Below are 19,576 nucleotides of genomic sequence, written 5' to 3' on the forward strand. Positions count from 1 at the left end.
GGGTGGGGGCAGAGGTTGGGGGTCAGAGCCCCAGGGCCTGGCAGAGACCGGCAGCGCCGCTCGGATGGGGCGACAGAGCCAGGGCAGGTGAGTGGGGGGCTTGGGGGGCTCTCCATGGTGAGGGAGGGCTCCTCGGGGCTCTGACATTGGGGGTCTCCCCATGCCCACCCGGGGGGGCTCAGCRCTGTGGTGGGGTTCAACAGCTGCCCTGAGGGAGGGTTTAGGGGGCTTGGAGGCTCTGGGAGGGAGGGAATGTTTTCTGGGGGTCACCCCATGGTGTCCTCAGTTTCCCTGGGGCCATCCATGTTGTCTTTGGTTTCACTGGGGGACCCCTGTTTTTTCTGGGGTCATCCCATGATGTCCTCAGTGTTCCTGGTGGTCCCCTCGCAGTGGTACCAGTTTTGCCAGGGGTCAGCCCTTGGCTTCCTGGTTTACCTGGGATGACCCCGTGGTCGCCCCAGTTTTGGTAGGATCGTGGCTCTGCTGGAGCAGGGGTGCTCAGCTTTCCCCCATCCCCTCTCCAGTGCTGATCCTCCTCTCCCTGTGTCCCCCAGGATGTGGCTGCTGGGGCTCCCCTGGGCGCTGGCCCTGCTGGGCACCGTGGCCTTCTCCAGCCCCTCCACGGATCCCTCGGACCGTGGGTCCATCTTTGCTGACCTGTCCCCGGAGGAGCTCCGAGCTGTGCGGACCTTCCTGATGGAGCGGCCGGAACTGGGGCTTTCCCCGAACCAGGGGGGGCCCCTAGCCAAAAATTCGTTGTTCCTGGTGGAGCTGCTGCCCCCCAAGAAGCGCCCGGCGCTGCGGTTCCTGGAGCACGGCGGGGCCCGTCCGCGGCGCGAAGCTCGGGCCATCATCTTCTTCGGGGCGCAAGCGGAGCCCAACATCACCGAGCTGGCCGTGGGGCCCCTGCCGCGCCCCAGCTCCTACCGTGTGSTGGGCTTCAAGGGGGGCCGCGCCGTGCCCTTCTCCGCGCGGCCGATGACGCGGCTGGARTACGAGCTGCTGTACAACGCGCTGGTGGCCGCCATGGCCCCKCTGGAGCCGCTGCTTCGGGAGGCCACSGGCTTCGGCTTCCAGAACTGCTCCRAGCGCTGCCTCACCTTCTCCGACATCGCCCCGCGCGGGCTGGGCCCCGGCGAGCGCCGTACGTGGCTGGTGATMCAGCGCTTCGTGGAGGGCTTCTTCCTGCACCCCGCGGGGCTGGAGGTGCTGCTGGACCACGGGGACCCCGACCCGCGGCGCTGGGCCATGGAGCGGCTCTGGTACAACGGGCGGTACTTCAGCAGTGTCCGGGAGCTGGCCGAGAGCCATGAGCGAGGGACGCTGCCTCTGGCCCGCTTGCCCGAGCCCCCCGCCCGCCAGTTGTTCTCCAGCTACGAGCCCCGCGGGCGCTTCGCCAGCGGGACCCCCACCGAGGTGCACGGCGCCAAGGTGTGCGAGCCGCAGGGCCGGCGCTACCGGCTGCGCGGGAACCGGCTGGAGTACGGCGGCTGGAGCCTGGCGTTCCGGCTGCGCTCCTCCGCCGGCCTGCAGCTCTTCGACGTGCGCTTCGACGGCGAGCGCGTGGCCTACGAGCTGAGCGTGCAGGAGGCCATCGCCTTCTACGGCGGTCACTCGCCGGCCGCCATGCAGACCAAGTACATGGACGCCGGCTGGGCCATGGGCGCCTCCAGCTACGAGCTGGCGCGCGGCGTGGACTGCCCCGAGACCGCCACCTTCCTGGACGCCTTCCACCTCCTGGACGCCGACGGCCCCGTGCGCTTCCCCAACGCCCTCTGCGTCTTCGAGCTGCCCACGGGCGTCCCCCTGCGCCGCCACTTTGACAGCGACTTCCAGGGCGGCTTCCACTTCTACGCGGGGCTGGAGGGGCGGGCGCTGGTGCTCAGGACCACCTCCACCGTCTACAACTACGACTACATCTGGGACTTCCTGCTCTACCCCAACGGCGTCCTGGAGGCCAAGGTCCATGCCACCGGCTACATCCACGCCACCTTCTACACGCCGGAGGGCCGGCGCTATGGCAGCCGAGTGCACAGCCACCTCCTGGGCAACATCCACACCCACCTGGTGCACTACAAGGTGGACCTGGATGTCGCAGGTGAAGGGCCCTGACAGCTCCSGACACACCCCGGCCATGGGGAGGGTGCTGAGAGAGAGGGGTTGGACCCACAGTGTGTTCCAGGGGCTGGGGAACCTTGTTCCTGGAAGGGTGGTATAACCTGGGCATCACCCGAAGTTTCAGATGATGATCACCCTCCATGGTGGTATCTCTGCAGGATCCCAGCCCGCCATGAGTGATGGCATCTGACTGGGGTACCAGCCCCTCGTGGTGGTATCTCTGTGGAGTCCCAGTCCCCCACGGTGGTATTTCCCAGGCCATATCCATAGTAGTATYTCCGGGCATCTCAGCCCCCATTAGTGGTGGTGGCATCTCCATGGTGTCCCAGCCCTCCACGTTGGCATCTCCACGGGGTCCCAGCATGGTCATCCATGGTGACATCCCCACAACGTCCAACCCCTCCATGGCACCACCTCCGCGGTGCCCCATCCTCACGCCAGGCGGTCTGTGCCGCACACCTTCTCTGACACTGTCCCCGCAGGCTCCGGGAACAGCTTCGAGACGATGGACATTCGCTTCGAGAACATCTCCAACCCCTGGAGCGCGGGGGCGCGCGTGGTGCAGCCGTGGCTGCACCGGGAGCCGCGGCGCCGGGAGCGCGATGCCGCGCTGCCGCTGGGCCGCCCCGCGCCGCGGTACCTGCTCTTCTCCAACCCGCGCCGGCGAAACCGCTGGGGCCATCGCCGCACCTTCCGCCTGCAGCTCAGCTCCCACGCCGGGCCCGTGCTGCCCCGCGGGTGGCGWGAGGAGCGCGGGGTCACCTGGGCCAGGTGGGGCACGGCGGGGTCCCGCGGCGTGGGGACGGGGCTGCACGGGGACTCCGGCATTGCCAGCTGCGCGCCGAGCCAGCAGCGTTATCCGCGGGAGCAGGGCGTCCTTCCCCTGGTCACACCCTCCTGTGGTGGCACCTCTCCCTGCTGGGACCCGCCCATCCTGCCCTGGAGCTGGGGTGGGTCCTTGGGACCCTGGGCACCCCCAGAACCGGGAACTCCCCYTTGGGAGCTGGGGATTTTAGGACACCCCAGAGCTGAGGGGGCCCTCGGTGCTGGAAGCTGAAGAGTCCCCAGGAGCTGGGGAATCTCTTGGGAGCTRAGGAATCCCTGGAACTGGGGAGCCCTGCAAGAGCTGGGGCCCCTCCARGGTTAGGAAACCCGTCCAGAGCTGCAGCGTTCCTCAGGGGACCTGGGGAATYCCCCTGGAGTTGGGGAACCCCTCAGGAGCTGAGGAGCTCCCAAAGCTGGGGACCCCCGGCCYCTCACCAGCCCTGTGTCGCCCTGACGTGACTTGGCCATAGGTGGCACAGTCAGAGGACCCGGGCAGGGCTGGGACAGGGACACCCCCACCCCCAGGCTGACCCCACCCCTCACCTGTCCCAGGTACCACCTGGCTGTGACACGGCGCCACGAGAATGAGCCGAGCAGCAGCAGCATCTACAGCCAGAACAACCCTTGGGAACCCCCGGTCACCTTCGAGAGCTTCATCCGTGACAACGAGACCATCGAGGACCAGGTGACACCGGGCACACGGGGCTGGGGGCTGCTGAGGGTCCCGGGGGTTCCCATCTCCAGAGGGGGCCCAGTTCCGGGGGTTCCCCAGATCCGGGGTGCTTCCCATCCCCCGCTGGTCTCCCCAGCTTCCGCCGTGRGGGATTCCACAGTGCCGTGGCCCCCACTGATACCATGGTGTGTCCCCGCCAGGACCTGGTGGCCTGGGTGACCGTGGGCTTCCTGCACGTGCCCCATGCCGAGGACATCCCCAACACCGCCACCCCCGGCAATGCTGTCGGCTTCTTCCTGCGCCCCTTCAACTTCTTCAACGAGGACCCGTCAGTGGCCTCGCGWGCCCCGGTCATCGTGCGGCCACTGGACCCCCCGACCTGCTCCCGCCTGGAGATCCGGCGCTGGACCCCCCCCAGTCCCGGCGCCTGCGTCGACCCCAAGCCCTTCACCTACAATGGCACCTACCGCCAGGTGTGACCCAGGGACACAGGGACACACAGCTGGGGGACAGGCCATGCACCGTGGGACAGGCACAGTAAAGCCAGTGGCACCTCCTGTGACCCCGGAACCACGGGGACACTGGTGCCACCGGGGCATGGGACGTGTCACACGCTGCCACGTGCCAGGCCCAGCAAAGGTGGCGTCACCTCCTCTGAACCCAGCACTGGTGCTGGCACTATGTGGGACACTGCGACACGAGTGTGGGATATGTCACACTGTGCCACATGGCACCACGTGCCACCCATCAGGCTCAGTAAAGATGATGCCAACCCTTCTGCCACCATGTGGGTCACTGGTGCCACCAGAACATKGGGCTGTGGCACATGTCACACAGAGTCACACGCTGCCATGTGTCAGTAAAGGGGATGTCACCCCCTCTGTCCCCCTCTGTGCCAGTGCTGTGTCCACCAGGACATCCCGACCTGTCCCAATGTCCCAGCTGTCACAATGTTTAATCACGGTGACGTCCGAGGCCATTGCCCTCCCCGCCCCCAGCTGGTGACATACAGAGCCGGGAGGTCTCTGTCCGGTTTATTTGGGGCACCTACGGGGGTGACATGCAGGGGTGACATGGGACAAACASAGCACACGCTACGGGGCAGCCAGGCGGTGGCAGCCCCTTGCCCCCCGTGTCCCCCTCCCTGTGCGTGGGGTGACACCGCCACGGGACACCCAGCTGTGCGGGGGGATTGGCCGGGGGGCTTGGGGGGACACACAGCCAGGCGGGGAGGGGCACACAGAGGTTCCCGACCCCTCAGCCGGGACATGGATGGGAACACATGGGGGGAACACACATGGACCCACCAGGCCCTGCCGGGGCTCACACGCGAGTGGGGGGGTCCCGGCGGGGGGACACGGTGGGGACACGGCAAGGACACAGCAGGGACACACACACACACACACACACACACACACACACACACGGATTGGGGGGCAACACACGCGTCCCGACGCAGCTGGACCCCCCTGACACACGTGAGGTCCTGGGGACAGGACCTGGGGACAGGACCTGTGCACACACCTGTGCACACACACACCTGTGCACCCCCCACGCCGCTCCGGGGCTCGCGGGGGAGGAGGAAAAGCAGCACAGTCCGACAGCCCAGGGCAGGGGGCCCCAGGATGAGGTGGGATAATGGGGGGTCCCAGGGGCCCCAAGCCCCCCTGCTGGCTGCTGGCACCAGTGTCCATGGGGCGCAGCAGCCAGAGCCCCCCAGCAGGCCAGGGCCCAGGGGTGAGGGCTCTGGGGGTCCCAGGTCCCAGGGTCTGGGAGTTCTATGCCCCCACGCTCCGGGGTCGGGGGTCCCAGGGCTCTGGATGTCCCATGTCCTGGGCCTTGGGGGTCCCACATGCTGGGGACAGGGGTCCTGCGGCTCTGGGGATCCCACGTGCCAGGCTCTGGGTGTCCCAGGGATCCCAGGTCCCAGGGTGTGGGGGTCCAAGGACTCTGGGGGTCCCACATTCTGGGGTTGGGGATCCCACGGCTCCAGGGCTCTGGGGGTCTCGTGACCCAGGGTCAGGGATCCTGTGACTCCGGGGCTCCTGGGTCATGGCATCCAGGGGTGCCGGGTCCAGGGGGCCCACGTGCCAGAGTCCAGGGGTTCCAGGGTCCCACACTCCGGGGTCGGGGGTCCCGCGGCTCTGGGAAACCCATGTTCTGGGCTTTGGGGATCCCACGTGCCGGGGTCCGAGGACTCTGGGGGTCCCATATCCTGGGGTCTGAGGGCTCCGGGGGTCCCGCATTCCGGGGTCGGGGGTCCCGTGGCTTTGCGGGTCCCACCGCGCCCCGGCACTCCCATTAGCTGCCGGGGTCGGAGCAATGTCTYTGGAGCGGGGGGGTCCCCGGGGGGGTCCCCGTGGGGGGCGGCAGCGCCCCGGGCAGGGAGCGGCGCCGCGGCGGGGGCGGCTCCAGCAGCAGCACCACGTCCGGCGGGTCCGGGGCACGCGGGGGGCGCAGGACCTGCGGAACGGGGAATCGGTGTTGGGGTGATCCCAACCCAGTACCAGGAGCTCGGGGGAACCCCCGCCCGGCACCAAGACCCCCAGAGGGTGGCCCCCACTCAGCACCAGGGGTTTATGGTGTCCCCCCAACCACTGCCCTGGGCCCACCCACAGCAGTGGTGGGGGGTGAGAGGGGCGTACCCGATAYGTGGAGGGGGCTCAAGGGTGACCTCAACCCACGATGAACTGGAAGATGAAGTGATGCCCCCCAAAGCAAGTGGCCCCTCAACCTCGGGATTGGGGGGGACTCGGGGGTAACCCCAACCCACAGAGTCTGACGGCGGAACATCCCCAAAACCAGATGCCCCCTCACCTGAGCGAGCGGCCGGATGGGGGTGATAGGCAGAGTGGGGGGCAGCGGCCCCGGGGGGGGCTGGTGGGGGGAGGCCACGGTGCTGTAGGCGGGGGGCACCAGCACCTGGCGCTGCAGCAGGTGCACGATGGAGGAGATGTCCGAGCTCAGCCGGGATTCCAGCCTGGAACAGCCACGTGGGAGTGCGGCCAGGACAAGATGAGACCCCCAACCCCACCCCTCTACCCGCCCCCCTGGACCCCCAGCGCCTGCCCCTGCCCAAACCCATCTCTCAGGTGGAACGGGGGCTCAGGTTGGAGTGGGGGATCCCCCCTTCCTCCCCTCCCCTCGCCGCTCAGGGTTCCCCAGACACCTCTGGCAATGGGGGGTTCCCATGAGGTCCTTCTGGCATAAACGCCYCTCAGGTCCTACCTGGGGTCCCCAAATTTACCTGTTGATCTGTTTTTGGAGCAGATCCAAGCGGGACTCCAGGTTGGAGCGCTGGCGGCGGGTCAGGGTCGGGGGAGGGTTTGGGGAGGCTGCGTGGGAACAACGGGGGAGCTCCTGGTACTGGCGGCCCCGGGTGTCACCCCAAAAACTGAAGATGTTGGAGACCCCCGAGAAGGCGCCTGGAAAAGGAGGGGGTGAACGGGTTTGGGAGGTGGTGAAGTGAGGGGGAAGGTTGCGGGGTTCAGGGGGCTGGAGGAGGGGTGGGGAGGGTATACTGGGGCTTTTGGGGAAGCTGTGCAGCCTTAAACAGGGAGGGCAGGATTGGGACCCCTGCCCCAACCCAACCAGAGACCCCCATTCCCATCTGAGGGGGTGAAGGAGCAGGTGCTGGGGAGGGCTGAGGATGGAGGTTCTAGGTTTTTGGGGGGTTGTAGCACCCTGAGGAGGAGAGCAGTGGGGGACCCGCATCCCATTCCAAACTTCAACCTGAAAGGGGCCCAGGGGTGCGGGGGCAGGGAGTGAGAGGGGTCCCGAGGCCTGGGGCAGCGAGGGGACGCTGGGGTTTTGGGGGCGTCTGTGAGACACTGAGTGGGGAGGGAAGAAATGGGGGACCCCCCAACGCCAACTGAGGGGCGCACAGAGGAGGTGCTGGACAGGGGATGGGGGTTGGGGGACGGCTGGGGAGGGGACTGCGGGGTTTTTGGGGCATCTTATGAGGCCCGAGCGAGGAGTGGGGGAATGGAGTCCACAGCACGCCGAGCCCCCGGCGCACCTGAGAGAGGGTTGCACATGTCACTGTCCTTGCGCTCCTCAGGCTCGGCGGGGGCCGGCGGGGCGCTGCGGAACGGGGACAGCGCCGTGGCCCCCGGGGGCGGTGCGGGGGGCTCCTCCTCATCGCTGGAGCCGCAGCTGGAGGGGCTGGGGGGCTCCCACTCGGCCGGGCCGGGGGGGGCTCCGGGGGCCTGGCCTCCACCGCCTTCCCCTCGAAGCGCCCGGGACTCCCCGGGACTGGGGGCGTCTGCAGGGGACAGCCCGGGGTCAGGGCCGGGTCACTGACRCCCTGGGTTCAATCCCAGGGGTCCCGGCCCCTCCCGAGCCCCCCGACACCCCACCTTTCTCGGAGCGCCGGCGGAAGGACAGCTTGCGGCGCCGGAGCCGGGAGAAGCCTCCATCCAGCTCGTCACTGCCCGGGGAGCCGGGGATCATGTTGGTCTGCGGGGACACGGGGGCACAGTTGAGGGCTGCGGGATTCCCCCGCTTTGTCAGGAGCCCCAGAGCCTGCTAAGGACCCCCCGGATCTCTCAGCACCTCACGACTTTCTCAGCACCGCCTCCCTTACTCAGGATCCCCCAGGCTTCTCAACTCCCCACCCCCCTCTTGCTCACAGCCCCCAGCGTGCTTTGATTCTCCCACCTGGCTCAGGACCCCCCACCCAAAATTGCACAGAACCCCCCAACCTTTCTCAGGACCCTCCCCGCTTGCTCAGAACTCCTCAAGACTGTTTGGAACCCCTGACCGTGCTCAGAACTCCCCAAACTTCCTCGAGACTCCCAGTACGCTCATGACACCCCCACCCCATTTTGCTCAGGATGCCCCAACTTGCTCAGGATCCCCTTGCTCAGGATCGCTCTGAACCCCCTTACTTGTTCAGAACCCCCAACTTTTTCAGGACCTCCCAGATCCCCCCAGCTTGTTCAGGACCCCCTACTTTGCACACCCCCATGCCCCCCCGGGCCCCCCTCACGTCGCGCAGGTTGAAGGTGATCTCCAGGGTGCCCCAGAAGCGGTCGGAGAACTCGGGGTACATGTCCAGCACCTCGAGCAGGTCCTCACGCAGGATCTTGTGCAGGTCGCAGTAGGTGAGCGCCCGCACATCCGCCCTTGACTTCCCGGGCCGGGCGTGCAGATGCAGCGGCTCCCCGAACGTGTCGTTCTTACCTGGGGGGCAGGGGGGTCACTGGGGGGGTCCCGGGGCCTCAGTAGGAACCTGCACGGCCCCGGCCGCCCCCGCAGCTGCTCCCAAAAGTCATTCTGACCTGGGGGGGGGGATACCTGGGTCTGGGGGTACCTTGGGAGGGAAGGGGGGAGTCATATCAGGGCATTTGGGGTGCGACCAGGGCTGGGGGGATCCCCCCCGGGGACACTCAAGGTGACCCCACAGTTGGAAGGGCTCTGGAAGATGCAGGGGTCACTTGGCATCCCCAGGGAGTYGGGGTGGCACTAGGGGGACACTCAGGCTGCACACAGGACCGAGGGGTCCACTGGGGGCCACTGGGGATCCCCAGGATGTGAAGTGTCACTCTGGGGGGCACTGAGGGCTGGAGAGACCCTGGCAGGCAGGAGGTCACCCCATGGGGCACTAGGGGCACCCTGGGAGATGGCGCAACAGCATGCGGTGTCCCTAGGGCTGGGGGTACTGAAGGATGGAGGGGATCCCTTTAGGAACACTGTGGGGTCTCCAGGAGGTGGGGGGGGGTCAGCTGTGCGGCACCGGGGGATCCCCTGCGGGCACCCAGGACACTGCAGGACCCCCAAACGCAGTGGCTGCACCGTGGGGCATTGTGGGACCCTGGGGCCACGTCTGGGGGCTCACCCAGGATGGCAACGACGACGTCGCCGCGCAAGATTTCGATGGAGCCGCGGGAGATGAAGTAGAGCGCGGTGAGCACGTCCCCCGCGTGCACCAGTGTGTCCCCGGGGGGCGCGTGTGTGGTCTTGAACTTCATGGCCAGTGCCCGCAGGCAGCCCTTGGTGGCCCCCCGGAACGGGGCACAGTTCTGCAGCAGGCTGCGGTTCAGGTGCAAGCAGATGTCGGCCTGCAGGCACTCGGGGAATCCCTTCAGCACCTGGGGGGGACCAGGGGATCAGAGGGGGACATGGGGCTTTGGAGGGTCCCGGGGGTCAGAAGGCGTGGAGGGTTTAGGGGTCCCAGGGGGTGTCACCGTGTTCATGTCGATGCCACCGGTGTAGGACCAGGAAGCATTCCCTGAGGAGCAGGGGCTGAGGGCCACGGGGGGGTTTAGGGGTCCCAYAGAGGTTTTGGGGGTTCTGGGGGGCTCACCGCGTTCATGTCGATGCCGTTGGTGTAGGACCAGGCATGCTGAAAGTACTCCTCGAGGCGCTGGCGCAGCGGGTTGGGGATCTGGTGGAAGCGGATGAACTCGCGCACCCGCAGCATCTGCGTGTGGTAGCGCGCCGTGCCGGAGTACAGGCGCTGGATGATGGCTGAGACGTTCCCAAAGATGCTGGCGTACATCAGAGCTGGGGGGAGCAGGGTCAGGGGCGCCCTGAATCCCCAAACCCCCACACCCCCACTGCCACCCCCTGCGCCACGGTGCAGGGTGCCCATGTCCCCAAGTGCCCAAGTGCCGGTGCTAGGCGGTAGCCGAGATGTTCCCTAAGATGCTGTCAYACACCAGTGCTGGGGAGCACGTCAGGGAGGCTCTGCACCCCCAAATCTCCCCAAAACACCCAGTGCTGCCAGGGCTGCAGTGTGGGGTACTCATCGTCATGGAGGATCCCCACTGTCACAGTGGTCACATCATCATTGAGGTCCCCATCAACATGGAGGGTGCTCACTGTCATGGTGTTGCCATTGTCACAGGTCCCCATTATCACAGCAGGGTACCCATGATGACAGAGTCTTTGTCATACGGGTCCCCATCAGCACAGGGGCTCCCATCACCACAGGAGTGTCCCCATCACCATTGGGGTGCCCATTGTCACAGGAGTGTCCCCAACACCACAAGGGTTCCCTCTGTCACCAGATCCCCATAACTGTGAGAGTTCCACTGTCATGGAGGTCCCCATTGTCATGGAGAGGTGCCATAGTCACAGGGGTGGTAGGAGTCACCAGGACCCCTGTCATCAAGGGACTTCTCTGAACCCTGAGCCCATCTGTCCCCCAGACTGCCAAGGCCACCATTGACCATGTCTCCAGGAGTCACATCCACATAGATTTTAAATCTCTGTGGGGATGGAGACTTCACTATCTTCCTGGGCAGCTCTGCTGGGACTRGACAGCCCTTTCCATGAGTAATATTCCCAATATTCACCCTGAGCCTCCCCTGGCCCAGCCTGAGGTTGTTCCCTCTCCTCCTGTCCCTGTTCCCTGGGAGCAGAGCCCAACYGCCCTGGCTGCCCCCTCCTGTCAGAGAGCTGTGCAGAGCCACGAGGTCCCCCCKGAGCCTCCTTTCCTCCAGGCTGAGCCCCTTTCCCAGCTCCCTCAGCTGCTCCTGGTGCTCCAGACCYTTCYCCAGCCCCATTCCCTTCCCTGGACATGCTCCAGCCCCTCGAGGTCTTTCTTGTCAGGAAATCCCAGAGCTGCCCCCAGGATCTGAGGTGGTCCCTCAGCAGTGCCAGCACAGGGGGACAATCCCTGCCCTGGGGCTGTGCCCATGATGGGGCTGGCACTGCCCAGAGGCCATCGGCCTCTTGTCCCCCTGGGCACACCTGGGCTCATGTCCAGGCTGTCACCAGCATCCCCAGGGCCTTTCCTGGGTTTCCAGCCCCTCTRCCCCAGCCTTATGTGTTCCATGGGGCTGGTGTGACCCATAGGCAGGACTCAGCCCTTTACCGTGCTGACCTGCACACAGATCTGTCCCCAGATACCTCTGCAGAGCCTCCTGTCCTCGAGCAGAGTCACATCCCACCCATCTGTGTCACCTGTGGATGAGCCAAGGTGGCTCCAATCGCTGGAGCATCGGTGAATGTGTCAAACAGGGCCAGCCCCAAAACTGAGCCTGGGGRTGCTCCTACACCCACCACGTGAACGAGCCCCATGTGCAGGGCACAGGTACAGGTGTCACACACACAGGTTTGCACACGCACAGGTGCTCTCACACCCCACAGTCACTCACATCCCAACGTGACACAGGTGGAGAAGATCCTCTTGGAGCGTGAGACACACTGCCAAAGCCCCTCAGACACACAACACACCCCCGTGCTTCCACACACTCAGAAGTGGTCCCCCAGTCACTCACAGCCAACCAACGGAGGTGCTCACACCCCCAGGTGTGCTCAAACACACCCACACAGGTGCGCTCACACCCCACGGTCACTCACATCCGATCAACATGACGCAGATGGAGAAGATCTTCTCGGAGTTGGTGTTGGGAGAGACRTTGCCAAAGCCGACGCTGGTGAGGCTGCTGAAGGTGAAGTAGAGGGCGGTGACGTACTTGTCCTTGATGGAGGGCCCGCGGCGGGGGTCGCTGCCGTTGAGGGGCTTCCCGATCTGCTGTCCCAGCGCGTGCAGCCAGCCCGTGCGCTGCCCCTCCACGTTGCCGATGGCRTACCAGATGCAGGCCAGCCAGTGGGCGATGAGCGCGAAGGTGCACATGAGGAGGAAGAGCACGGCCGCGCCGTACTCCGAGTAGCGGTCCAGCTTCCGCGCCACCCGCACCAGCCGCAGCAGCCGCGCCGTCTTCAGCAACCCGATGAGCGTCGTGGTCTGGGGGAACAGCAAGGAAAAGGGTCACTGGAGGTGGGGATACCCCGGGCAGCCTCAGACGGGCGCAGAGTGTCCCATCCTCTCTCTCCACGCCAGCAGCCCTGCCAGCATCATTATCTGGGGGATGGGAAAAAGCAGGAATGTGATGGTGGAGAGACACCCTCAGAACCCCAAAAGGGTGTGGGGGTCCCTGCCCCAAGCCAGCCACCTCCAGGAGTCTGCCCCAGCCCCAGGTGCCCCCCAGGGCAAAAGAGTCTGGGAGGGAGGAAAAGGGGGGGTCACCAGGACAGCGGTGGCAGAGAAGCCCCACAGATCCCTGGAAAGGCAGAAGGTGCCATGAAGCCCTGTCTCCTCTCCCCAGATCAACCCCAGTGCCCCCAAGAGCCCCACCCAGAGCAGAAGTGGTCTGGGAGGGAGGTTCAGGGAGGTCACCAGGACCACTGGTGGTGTCCTGGCCCAGGGATGTATGTGGGACCCCCAGGCAGCCCCCACAGGAGGACCAAGTACCCAGGGAACAGCACCCTGGTGCCCACCATGACCCATGTGGGACCGCCAGGCACCCCCCATAGCAGGACCTGGCACTCAAGGAATGGCACCCATCCACCCCAGGACTGGGAGCACAGGTGGGACCCCCAAACACAACCWGCACTGCCCAGCTGGAGCACAGCCCAGCCGGTGCCACCACATCCCCTGTCCCCCGTGTCACCTCCTCAGAACCGGAGCCAAAGATGAGCAGGTCGAAAGGGATGGCGGCCACCATGTCGATGAGGAACCAGCCCTTGAAGTAGTGGATGGCGATCTTGGCAGGGTGGCTGACCACCTCCTCGTTGGAGTTGACGTAGGTGGTGCGGAAGTTGATGAGGATGTCGATGATGAACATGATGTCCACGATGAGGTCCACGACGTTGAGTGGGCTGCAGGAGTAGCCGCAGTGGTGGCGCTGGGCCTCCTCAGAGTCACTGAGCAGGAAGGCGGCCGAGTAGGGCGTGAAAATGGCCGTGTAGATGACCAGCAGCAGGATCAGCCAGTCCCACACTGCCTTGAAGGGGCTGTAGTGSAGGATGGTCCAGCGGTGGATGCGCGGCGCTTGCAGCTTGTACTCRGGGAGCACATCTGCACCCAGTGACAGCACCTGAGGGCATGGGGTGCACAGAGGGGTCAGTCCTGCATCCCACCACCCTGCAGGATTTAGCCCCTCAGACCCCAACCCATGTACATGTGGTGCCTGGGGTCACGGTTTGGTGGCCTTGGCACGGTGGGTCAATGCTGGGCTTTGGCCGTGTTGGCCCAATGGTTTTATGGGTATGGGGGGGATTGCAGGGGGAGCAGTGCTGCTGCAGAGCTCAGTGCCCCAGCCTGAGGAGAGGCGAGGATGTGGGTCAGGGGTGGCCCTGGCTGCAYTGGGTCAACACTGGACCCGATGGTCTTAAAGCTCCTTCCCAAAATCAACAGTTCTGTGACCCTGCGGGGTACAGAGGGACCCCAGCACAGGCCATGAGAGGGTGCAGGGACCCCACCGTGTGTGACCAGGAGTGGCGGGGGAACAGCTGGAGGGCACAGGAGGGACAAGGTCCCCCCACACCACAGAGTTGCCTCACAACCCCCTCCTGCCCCACAAATACCACCAGGGCAGTTCCCACCATAAACGCACAGACACAACACTGCCCTGTGYCCCAGGTGTCCCCCAACCGTGGCCATCCCCAGCATCCCTGTCAGGGGACATGGACCCCCCTGGCATTTCCATCTGGAAGGCACAGACCCCTCCATGCTTCCCAGTCCCCATGAAGAACACCGGGACATCCTGGAGGCACAACTTCAGGGATATTGGGAAGTACTGGTCATTCTTGAGGGTCCTTGTGGGGTGGTCCATAATAACGCACAGCCCCACGGAAAGGGTGAGAGGACACGGGTGGTCCACGGGCCCCCCATCCTGTGCCCCACAGGGGTTACAGCCTCCCCTCTGCCCTATGGGGATCACGGTGCTCCTTCACACCCTGGGGGTCCCCTTGCCCCCTCCATGCCCATCACGGGGAGGGGGGAAAGACACCGTCATCCCCCACCCCCATCGGCTTCCCAACCCCGGGGGCACCACCGGGAGGGCCGAGGAGGGTCCCCAGTCATGCAGAGCCAGAGCTTTATGTAACCCTCCAAACCCTCCCAAACAATTGCCAAGGACACAGCCTGAGCTCCCACAGCCCCCGCCAGGTCAYGGGTGGGCACAGTGCCCCCCATGCGGCACCCCCCGCCCCCCCATGCCGGGCCCCCCCGGCGGTGCAGGTAGGGGTGGTATCGGTACCTTCTCCTGGCCGTGCCCGGTGCCATCGCGGCGGAGCCCCAGGCAGGTACAGCAGAGGGGGATCCCGGGCATGGGGCAGGGGCCGGGGGCGGGCCCGGGCCGGGGCTGTGCGGGGGGTGCACCCGGCAACTCCTGGAGCAGCTGCAGGAGCGCGGGCAGCATCCTCGGTGGGGGCAGCGGGGGTCAGCCCCCGCCAGCCCATGGGCGCCGGGGACATCCCCGCCCCGGCCCCGCACCCATTGCGTGCCTCGAGACCCCCGGCGGCAGCGGGGACCCTCGATGGCAGCGGGAACCCCCGGTCTGGGGGTCCCTCGGCGGCAGGGGGGACCCTCGGTGGCAGCAGGGACCCCCGGCGTGACGCGCGCCGGCCACGCTCCGCCAGAGCCGACAGGAATTATTGGGGCGGAAATTTTTCCCAGGCTGCTCCGCTGCTGCCGCCACGGCCACAGCCAGGGCTGCCCCCCTCCGGTCCCCCCATCACCCCCAGCCCCCCCGGCACACGGTGACACGCGGTGACGCGCCGGACGGGTCGGCGTGGGTCGGTGACACAGCGGGCACGCTGGTGTGGCTGCTGGTGCCCGCGGGTGAGGTGGCACGAGGTGGGACATGTCACTGGCTCCCCCTGGGCATCCTTAGGGCACCCAAGCGCCCCAACGGCACCAACAGCTGCTCCAGATGTGTGGGGAGACAGCACCAGCCAATGGCAATGAGCAGGGTGTCACGGTTCACACACACGCCAGGGACACGCCAGGGACATGCCAGGGACACGCCAGGGACGTCCCCCGACCTGTGCAGTGTCCACCTGCTGGGATGCGGTGCCCGCCTTGCTGGCTGAGCCAAAACATGTCACTCACTGCCACAGCCCCTCCTGGAACACGGGGACCCATCACCTCTGTCCCCAGGGGCCACCAACCTCGGTGGGCTCGTGGGGCAGCGGGAACAGTCATACGGTGATGGGGCACGTGGTGCTGGCAGCACACGGTGATGGCACCGGGACATGCGGTGACACGCGGTAACGGGCACACAGCGCCAGGGACACGCAGCGATGGCACCGGGACATGCAGTGACACCCGGTAACGGGCACACAGCGCCAGGGACACGCAGCGATGGCACCGGGACATGCAGGGGCACACAGCGCCAGGGACACGCAGCGATGGCACCGGGACATGCAGGGGCACACAGCGCCAGGGACACGCACCCTGGCACTGGGACACACGGTGATGGTGCTGGGAGACACGGCGACACATGGTGTCGAGGATACACAGTGACGGCACCAGGACACACGGTGACAGCGTTGGGACACGCGATGACAGCACCGGGACACACGATGACATGAGATGACAGCGTTGGGACACGCGGTGGCTCCTGCGTCACAGCCGCCGCCCCCACACGGGGGATTCCCGCTGCCACCCGGGTCCCCCCGCACCGTGTGACGGTAGGGACGAGGCCACACGTGGTGCGTGTGCAGGGCGGTCCCGGTTCCCASCGCCTTCCTCGGAAGCTGCACCCCAACAACCACCCCCCACATGCCCCAAGAATGTCCCCCGGGGGTGTGACAGGTGCCGTGGGGTCACACGGGGGCACGGGGCCTCTGGGGACACGGGGAGGGGGGTGAGAGGTACCGTGGGGCAGAGCCTCGCTGACGCCAGCGCCTCAGATGGCAGGGGGGAGCCCGGGGGGATCCCCGGGGGGGTCCTGGAGGGGGACCCCGATCCCAGAATCCCCGAAGCCCTTTTGGCTGTGGATGTGCCGGGCGGCTGCGGTGTGAGCGGGGGCGGAGGGGACGGGGGGCGGCTCCAGCCACCAGCCGCTCCTGCCGCTAAATTTATCGCAGCTGCCGCGGCAAAGTGGGACAAATCCCGGCCCGCGGCACGGGGGGGGCGGGGGCAGGGGGCAGCCGGGGCCCGCAGAACGCCCCAGGGGCAGGGGGGTCCTGCCGTCTACAGGGACAGACCCCAGCCTCACCACCGGGCACCGCTGGCTCCTTCCAAGAACCTCGTGGCCTCCATGGGCCGGGGGTGCACCCACACCCCACCTGGACTCACCCCCTCCACGTGATGCCCAAATGGGGACCCCCGGCCCTGCAGGCAACTGGGGGGATGGCGGGGAACAGTGACCAGGACCCCCACTCAGTCACAGCCCTCCAAAATACACCCCGGCAGATAMATCTGCCAATTCCCCAAAATGCACCCCCACCCCAGCACCTGGTCAACACCCCCAGTGCAACCCACGCCAGCCCCTGGGGGGGCCCAGCCCAGGGCAAAGGACAGTCCTGACATCCCCTTCCCTATGCCAGCCCCCCACACACAGCGGGGACCCCCAGAGTCCCCCATGAGCCCCAGCCATGGAGACAGTCCCCAGCCCCTCGGTGCCAGACAGGTCTCAGGGTCATGGGGGTGCCATGAGGAGGGGTTGAGGACCGCCCCCCGCCCCGCAAAGCATATTGTCAGGATGGCTGGATGGGGCCGATATGCAGCGACATCCCATTCCCCTCCGGGCTCGGTGCCCCCCCACCCCGACACCCGTCAGTCACGGTGACACAGATGGCGGCGGTGCCAGTGACACGTTCAGCAACACGCGGCGACACGTCCCGCCCCGGTGACGCGTCCCCGACACCTGCGGTGACACCGACACCCCCCACCCCCCGGGACACCCGGCGCCGCACCTGCCGTGACCCAGACACCTGCGCCCACGGCGCACCCCAAATACCCCGGGCCGGGAGAGTGGGGGGCCCGGCACCCCCGGGACCCCGACACCCCCCTGACACCCCAATTTACGCCCCTGAGACCTGGACTTCTCCCCTAGCACCCCCCGGCGCACCGACATCCCCTCCAGTGCCCCCAGCCCATTTCCCCGCCGGCGCCCGCACGGTGGGAYGGCCCAGCACCGATGCAATGGCCCCCCAGCACCCGGCAGGGCCCCCGCCCCTGCTCTGGCAGCTACCTGACAGTCACAGATCCCCAACCCCTGCCYGGCAGGTGCTCCACAGCCACAGATCCCCAAATCCTGCACCAGCAGGTACCCAGCAGCCACACACACCCAGCAGCGGCACCGCAGGTACCCGACAGCCATGGACCCCCGACACCCCCGTGGGCACCCAACACTTGTCCTGGCAGGTACCTGACACCTGCCCAGGTACCCCACACCCGCCCCAACACAGGACCCGGCACCCACCCAATGCCCCATCAGGGTCTAAGACCCCCAGACCTCATAAACCTGAACACTGACACCCACCTTGTCGCTGAACCCCTGGGRACAGCCCCAGCCAGATGGACACTGACCCCCCAAGACCTCCCTGTCACCTCACAGGTGTCACCCAATGTGGTGACCACCAGGGTGGCACTGGCCATCAGCTAGGTGATACCTGGCCACTGTGGGACCACCCTGATGTAGGAGACACCCCAATAGTACAGACACCTTCGCATGGGGGACACCCGAAGGTTGGGGACATCCAAACGCGGGGGACACCCCAATTGTGCAGACACCCTGATGCTGGGGAACCCCCCCTATAACCCCAACGCTACTGTCCCCCCGGGAATGGCACTCGGGGTACTCACGGTGCTGAGCTGCGGCGTCGCAGCATCCTCAGGACCCCCCGACATGGGCACGGGGGACACGGGGCCACCCTGGGCAGGCAGCGACAGTGGCACCCACTGCCAGAGGCACCCGTGGCACGGTGGGGGACGAGCCCCGTGACAGGGTGACGTCCCTGTGGGATGGGGTGACGTCCCTGGGGGGCGGTGCGCCCGCCCCAGCTCCGACCCCTACCCAGTGATGCTGGCACTGACCCACACCCACCCCAAAGCCACAGGCCACCAGCAAAGGAACGGCCACAAAGACCACCTGGGACACGGTGGGGACCACCTGGGACAAAACAAGAGACCACGCCAGCCATGTGCCATCACCCCTTGCCATACCACAGCCACCACGACACAGCTGGACACGGCACCGGGCCTGGCCATGGTACCGGGTGGGCAGGGGGGGCCCGTGAGGGGGTTATAGCCCCCAATCCCCAGGGGGMAGTGGGGGGCTCCACATCACAACCTCCAATGCCCTCCCCCTCCACTCCCAGTGTGGGGGTACCCCCGGGACCCCGCGCCCACTTACAGCAGCACGAGCCACGGGACCCACTTCCCCAAGTAGGGGGAGACTCTGGGCCTCCTCGGTCCCCCAGACCCCCCCCCCCGCAGCACTTCAGAGCCGCCTGCTGTGACCCCCAGTACCCCTGCACCCCTGCTCAGCGTCTCCCATCCCGGCGTGGGGACACCCACGGGACCCCGCATACACGCGTGGAGGATGAACTATGGGTCCCTGTTCCCGCTGCTGGGGGAGACCCCCCCCGAAAATTCCGGGACCACGAAACCCATCCAAACACCCCGGCCACGATCCCCGGCTCCCCCGCCCCGCTCCATCCCGGCAGGGGAACACCCCCGGCCCCTGGTGCCCGCGTGCTGTGAGGCGGCYGCGGGACCCCGCTTCCCCCGCGGGGGGAGACCCTCAGACCCTCCCCCCGTGCCGAGACCACCGCTGTCCCCACCGCTCCATCCCGGCATGGGGACACACCCGAGACGCTGCACCCGCGCATGGTGAACGGACCACAGGATCCCGTACACCCAACGGGGAGATTCTCTCCAGAGCCCCCGGATATCCCCGGTGACCCCCAGAGCCGCCCGCCGCGACCCCCGGTCCCTCCCCGCCCCCCCGCTCCGTGTCCCCCATCCAGGCGTGGGGACGGCCCCCGGACCCCGAGCCCACGTGCAGCAGTACAAATCATGGGTCCCCTTTCCCCTCCTGCTCAGGACCCCGGGACCCCCGGCCCCCCTCGGCCTCCCCGTACTTCCTGCGCCGCCAGGATGCACCCCAAACCCCCCGCGCCCCTCCCGTACCTCCTGTGCCACCAGGCTGGACACCCGGACCGCCCGCCGGACCCGGTCCCGCCGCTCCCCGTCGGGGCGGTCGCCGCGGT

At 66.9% G+C, this 19,576-nt stretch overlaps 2 protein-coding genes across 2 annotated transcripts in view; one reads left to right on the forward strand and one right to left on the reverse strand.

The window, feature by feature from the left end:
• The first annotated feature begins 6 nt into the window (after positions 1 to 6).
• Positions 7 to 4,394, forward strand: AOC1 (amine oxidase copper containing 1). The gene is made up of 5 exons (XM_057367868.1): positions 7 to 87; positions 555 to 2,098; positions 2,601 to 2,889; positions 3,496 to 3,628; positions 3,817 to 4,394. Exons 1-5 carry the CDS (start codon positions 65 to 67, stop codon positions 4,093 to 4,095), a joined length of 2,268 nt encoding a protein of 755 aa, XP_057223851.1. The 5' UTR covers positions 7 to 64; the 3' UTR covers positions 4,096 to 4,394.
• A 913-nt stretch (positions 4,395 to 5,307) lies between these two features.
• KCNH2 (potassium voltage-gated channel subfamily H member 2) overlaps positions 5,308 to 19,576 on the reverse strand; it is a 23,632-nt gene continuing 9,363 nt past the window's right edge. Inside the window, exons 6-15 of the mRNA XM_057367891.1 lie at positions 13,021 to 13,446; positions 11,927 to 12,314; positions 9,924 to 10,123; positions 9,456 to 9,708; positions 8,607 to 8,800; positions 7,975 to 8,074; positions 7,635 to 7,880; positions 6,864 to 7,041; positions 6,434 to 6,596; positions 5,308 to 6,079 (exon numbers count right to left, since the gene is read on the reverse strand). Coding sequence (XP_057223874.1) covers positions 5,918 to 6,079; positions 6,434 to 6,596; positions 6,864 to 7,041; positions 7,635 to 7,880; positions 7,975 to 8,074; positions 8,607 to 8,800; positions 9,456 to 9,708; positions 9,924 to 10,123; positions 11,927 to 12,314; positions 13,021 to 13,446 — 2,310 coding nt within the window. The 3' untranslated portion in view covers positions 5,308 to 5,917. The remainder of the gene's footprint in view (positions 6,080 to 6,433; positions 6,597 to 6,863; positions 7,042 to 7,634; positions 7,881 to 7,974; positions 8,075 to 8,606; positions 8,801 to 9,455; positions 9,709 to 9,923; positions 10,124 to 11,926; positions 12,315 to 13,020; positions 13,447 to 19,576) is intronic.

The sequence above is a fragment of the Malurus melanocephalus genome, unplaced genomic scaffold (genome assembly GCF_030028575.1).
Source record: "Malurus melanocephalus ecotype Western Australia unplaced genomic scaffold, MMel_1.1 scaffold_86, whole genome shotgun sequence".
Classification (NCBI taxonomy): Eukaryota; Metazoa; Chordata; class Aves; order Passeriformes; family Maluridae; genus Malurus; species Malurus melanocephalus.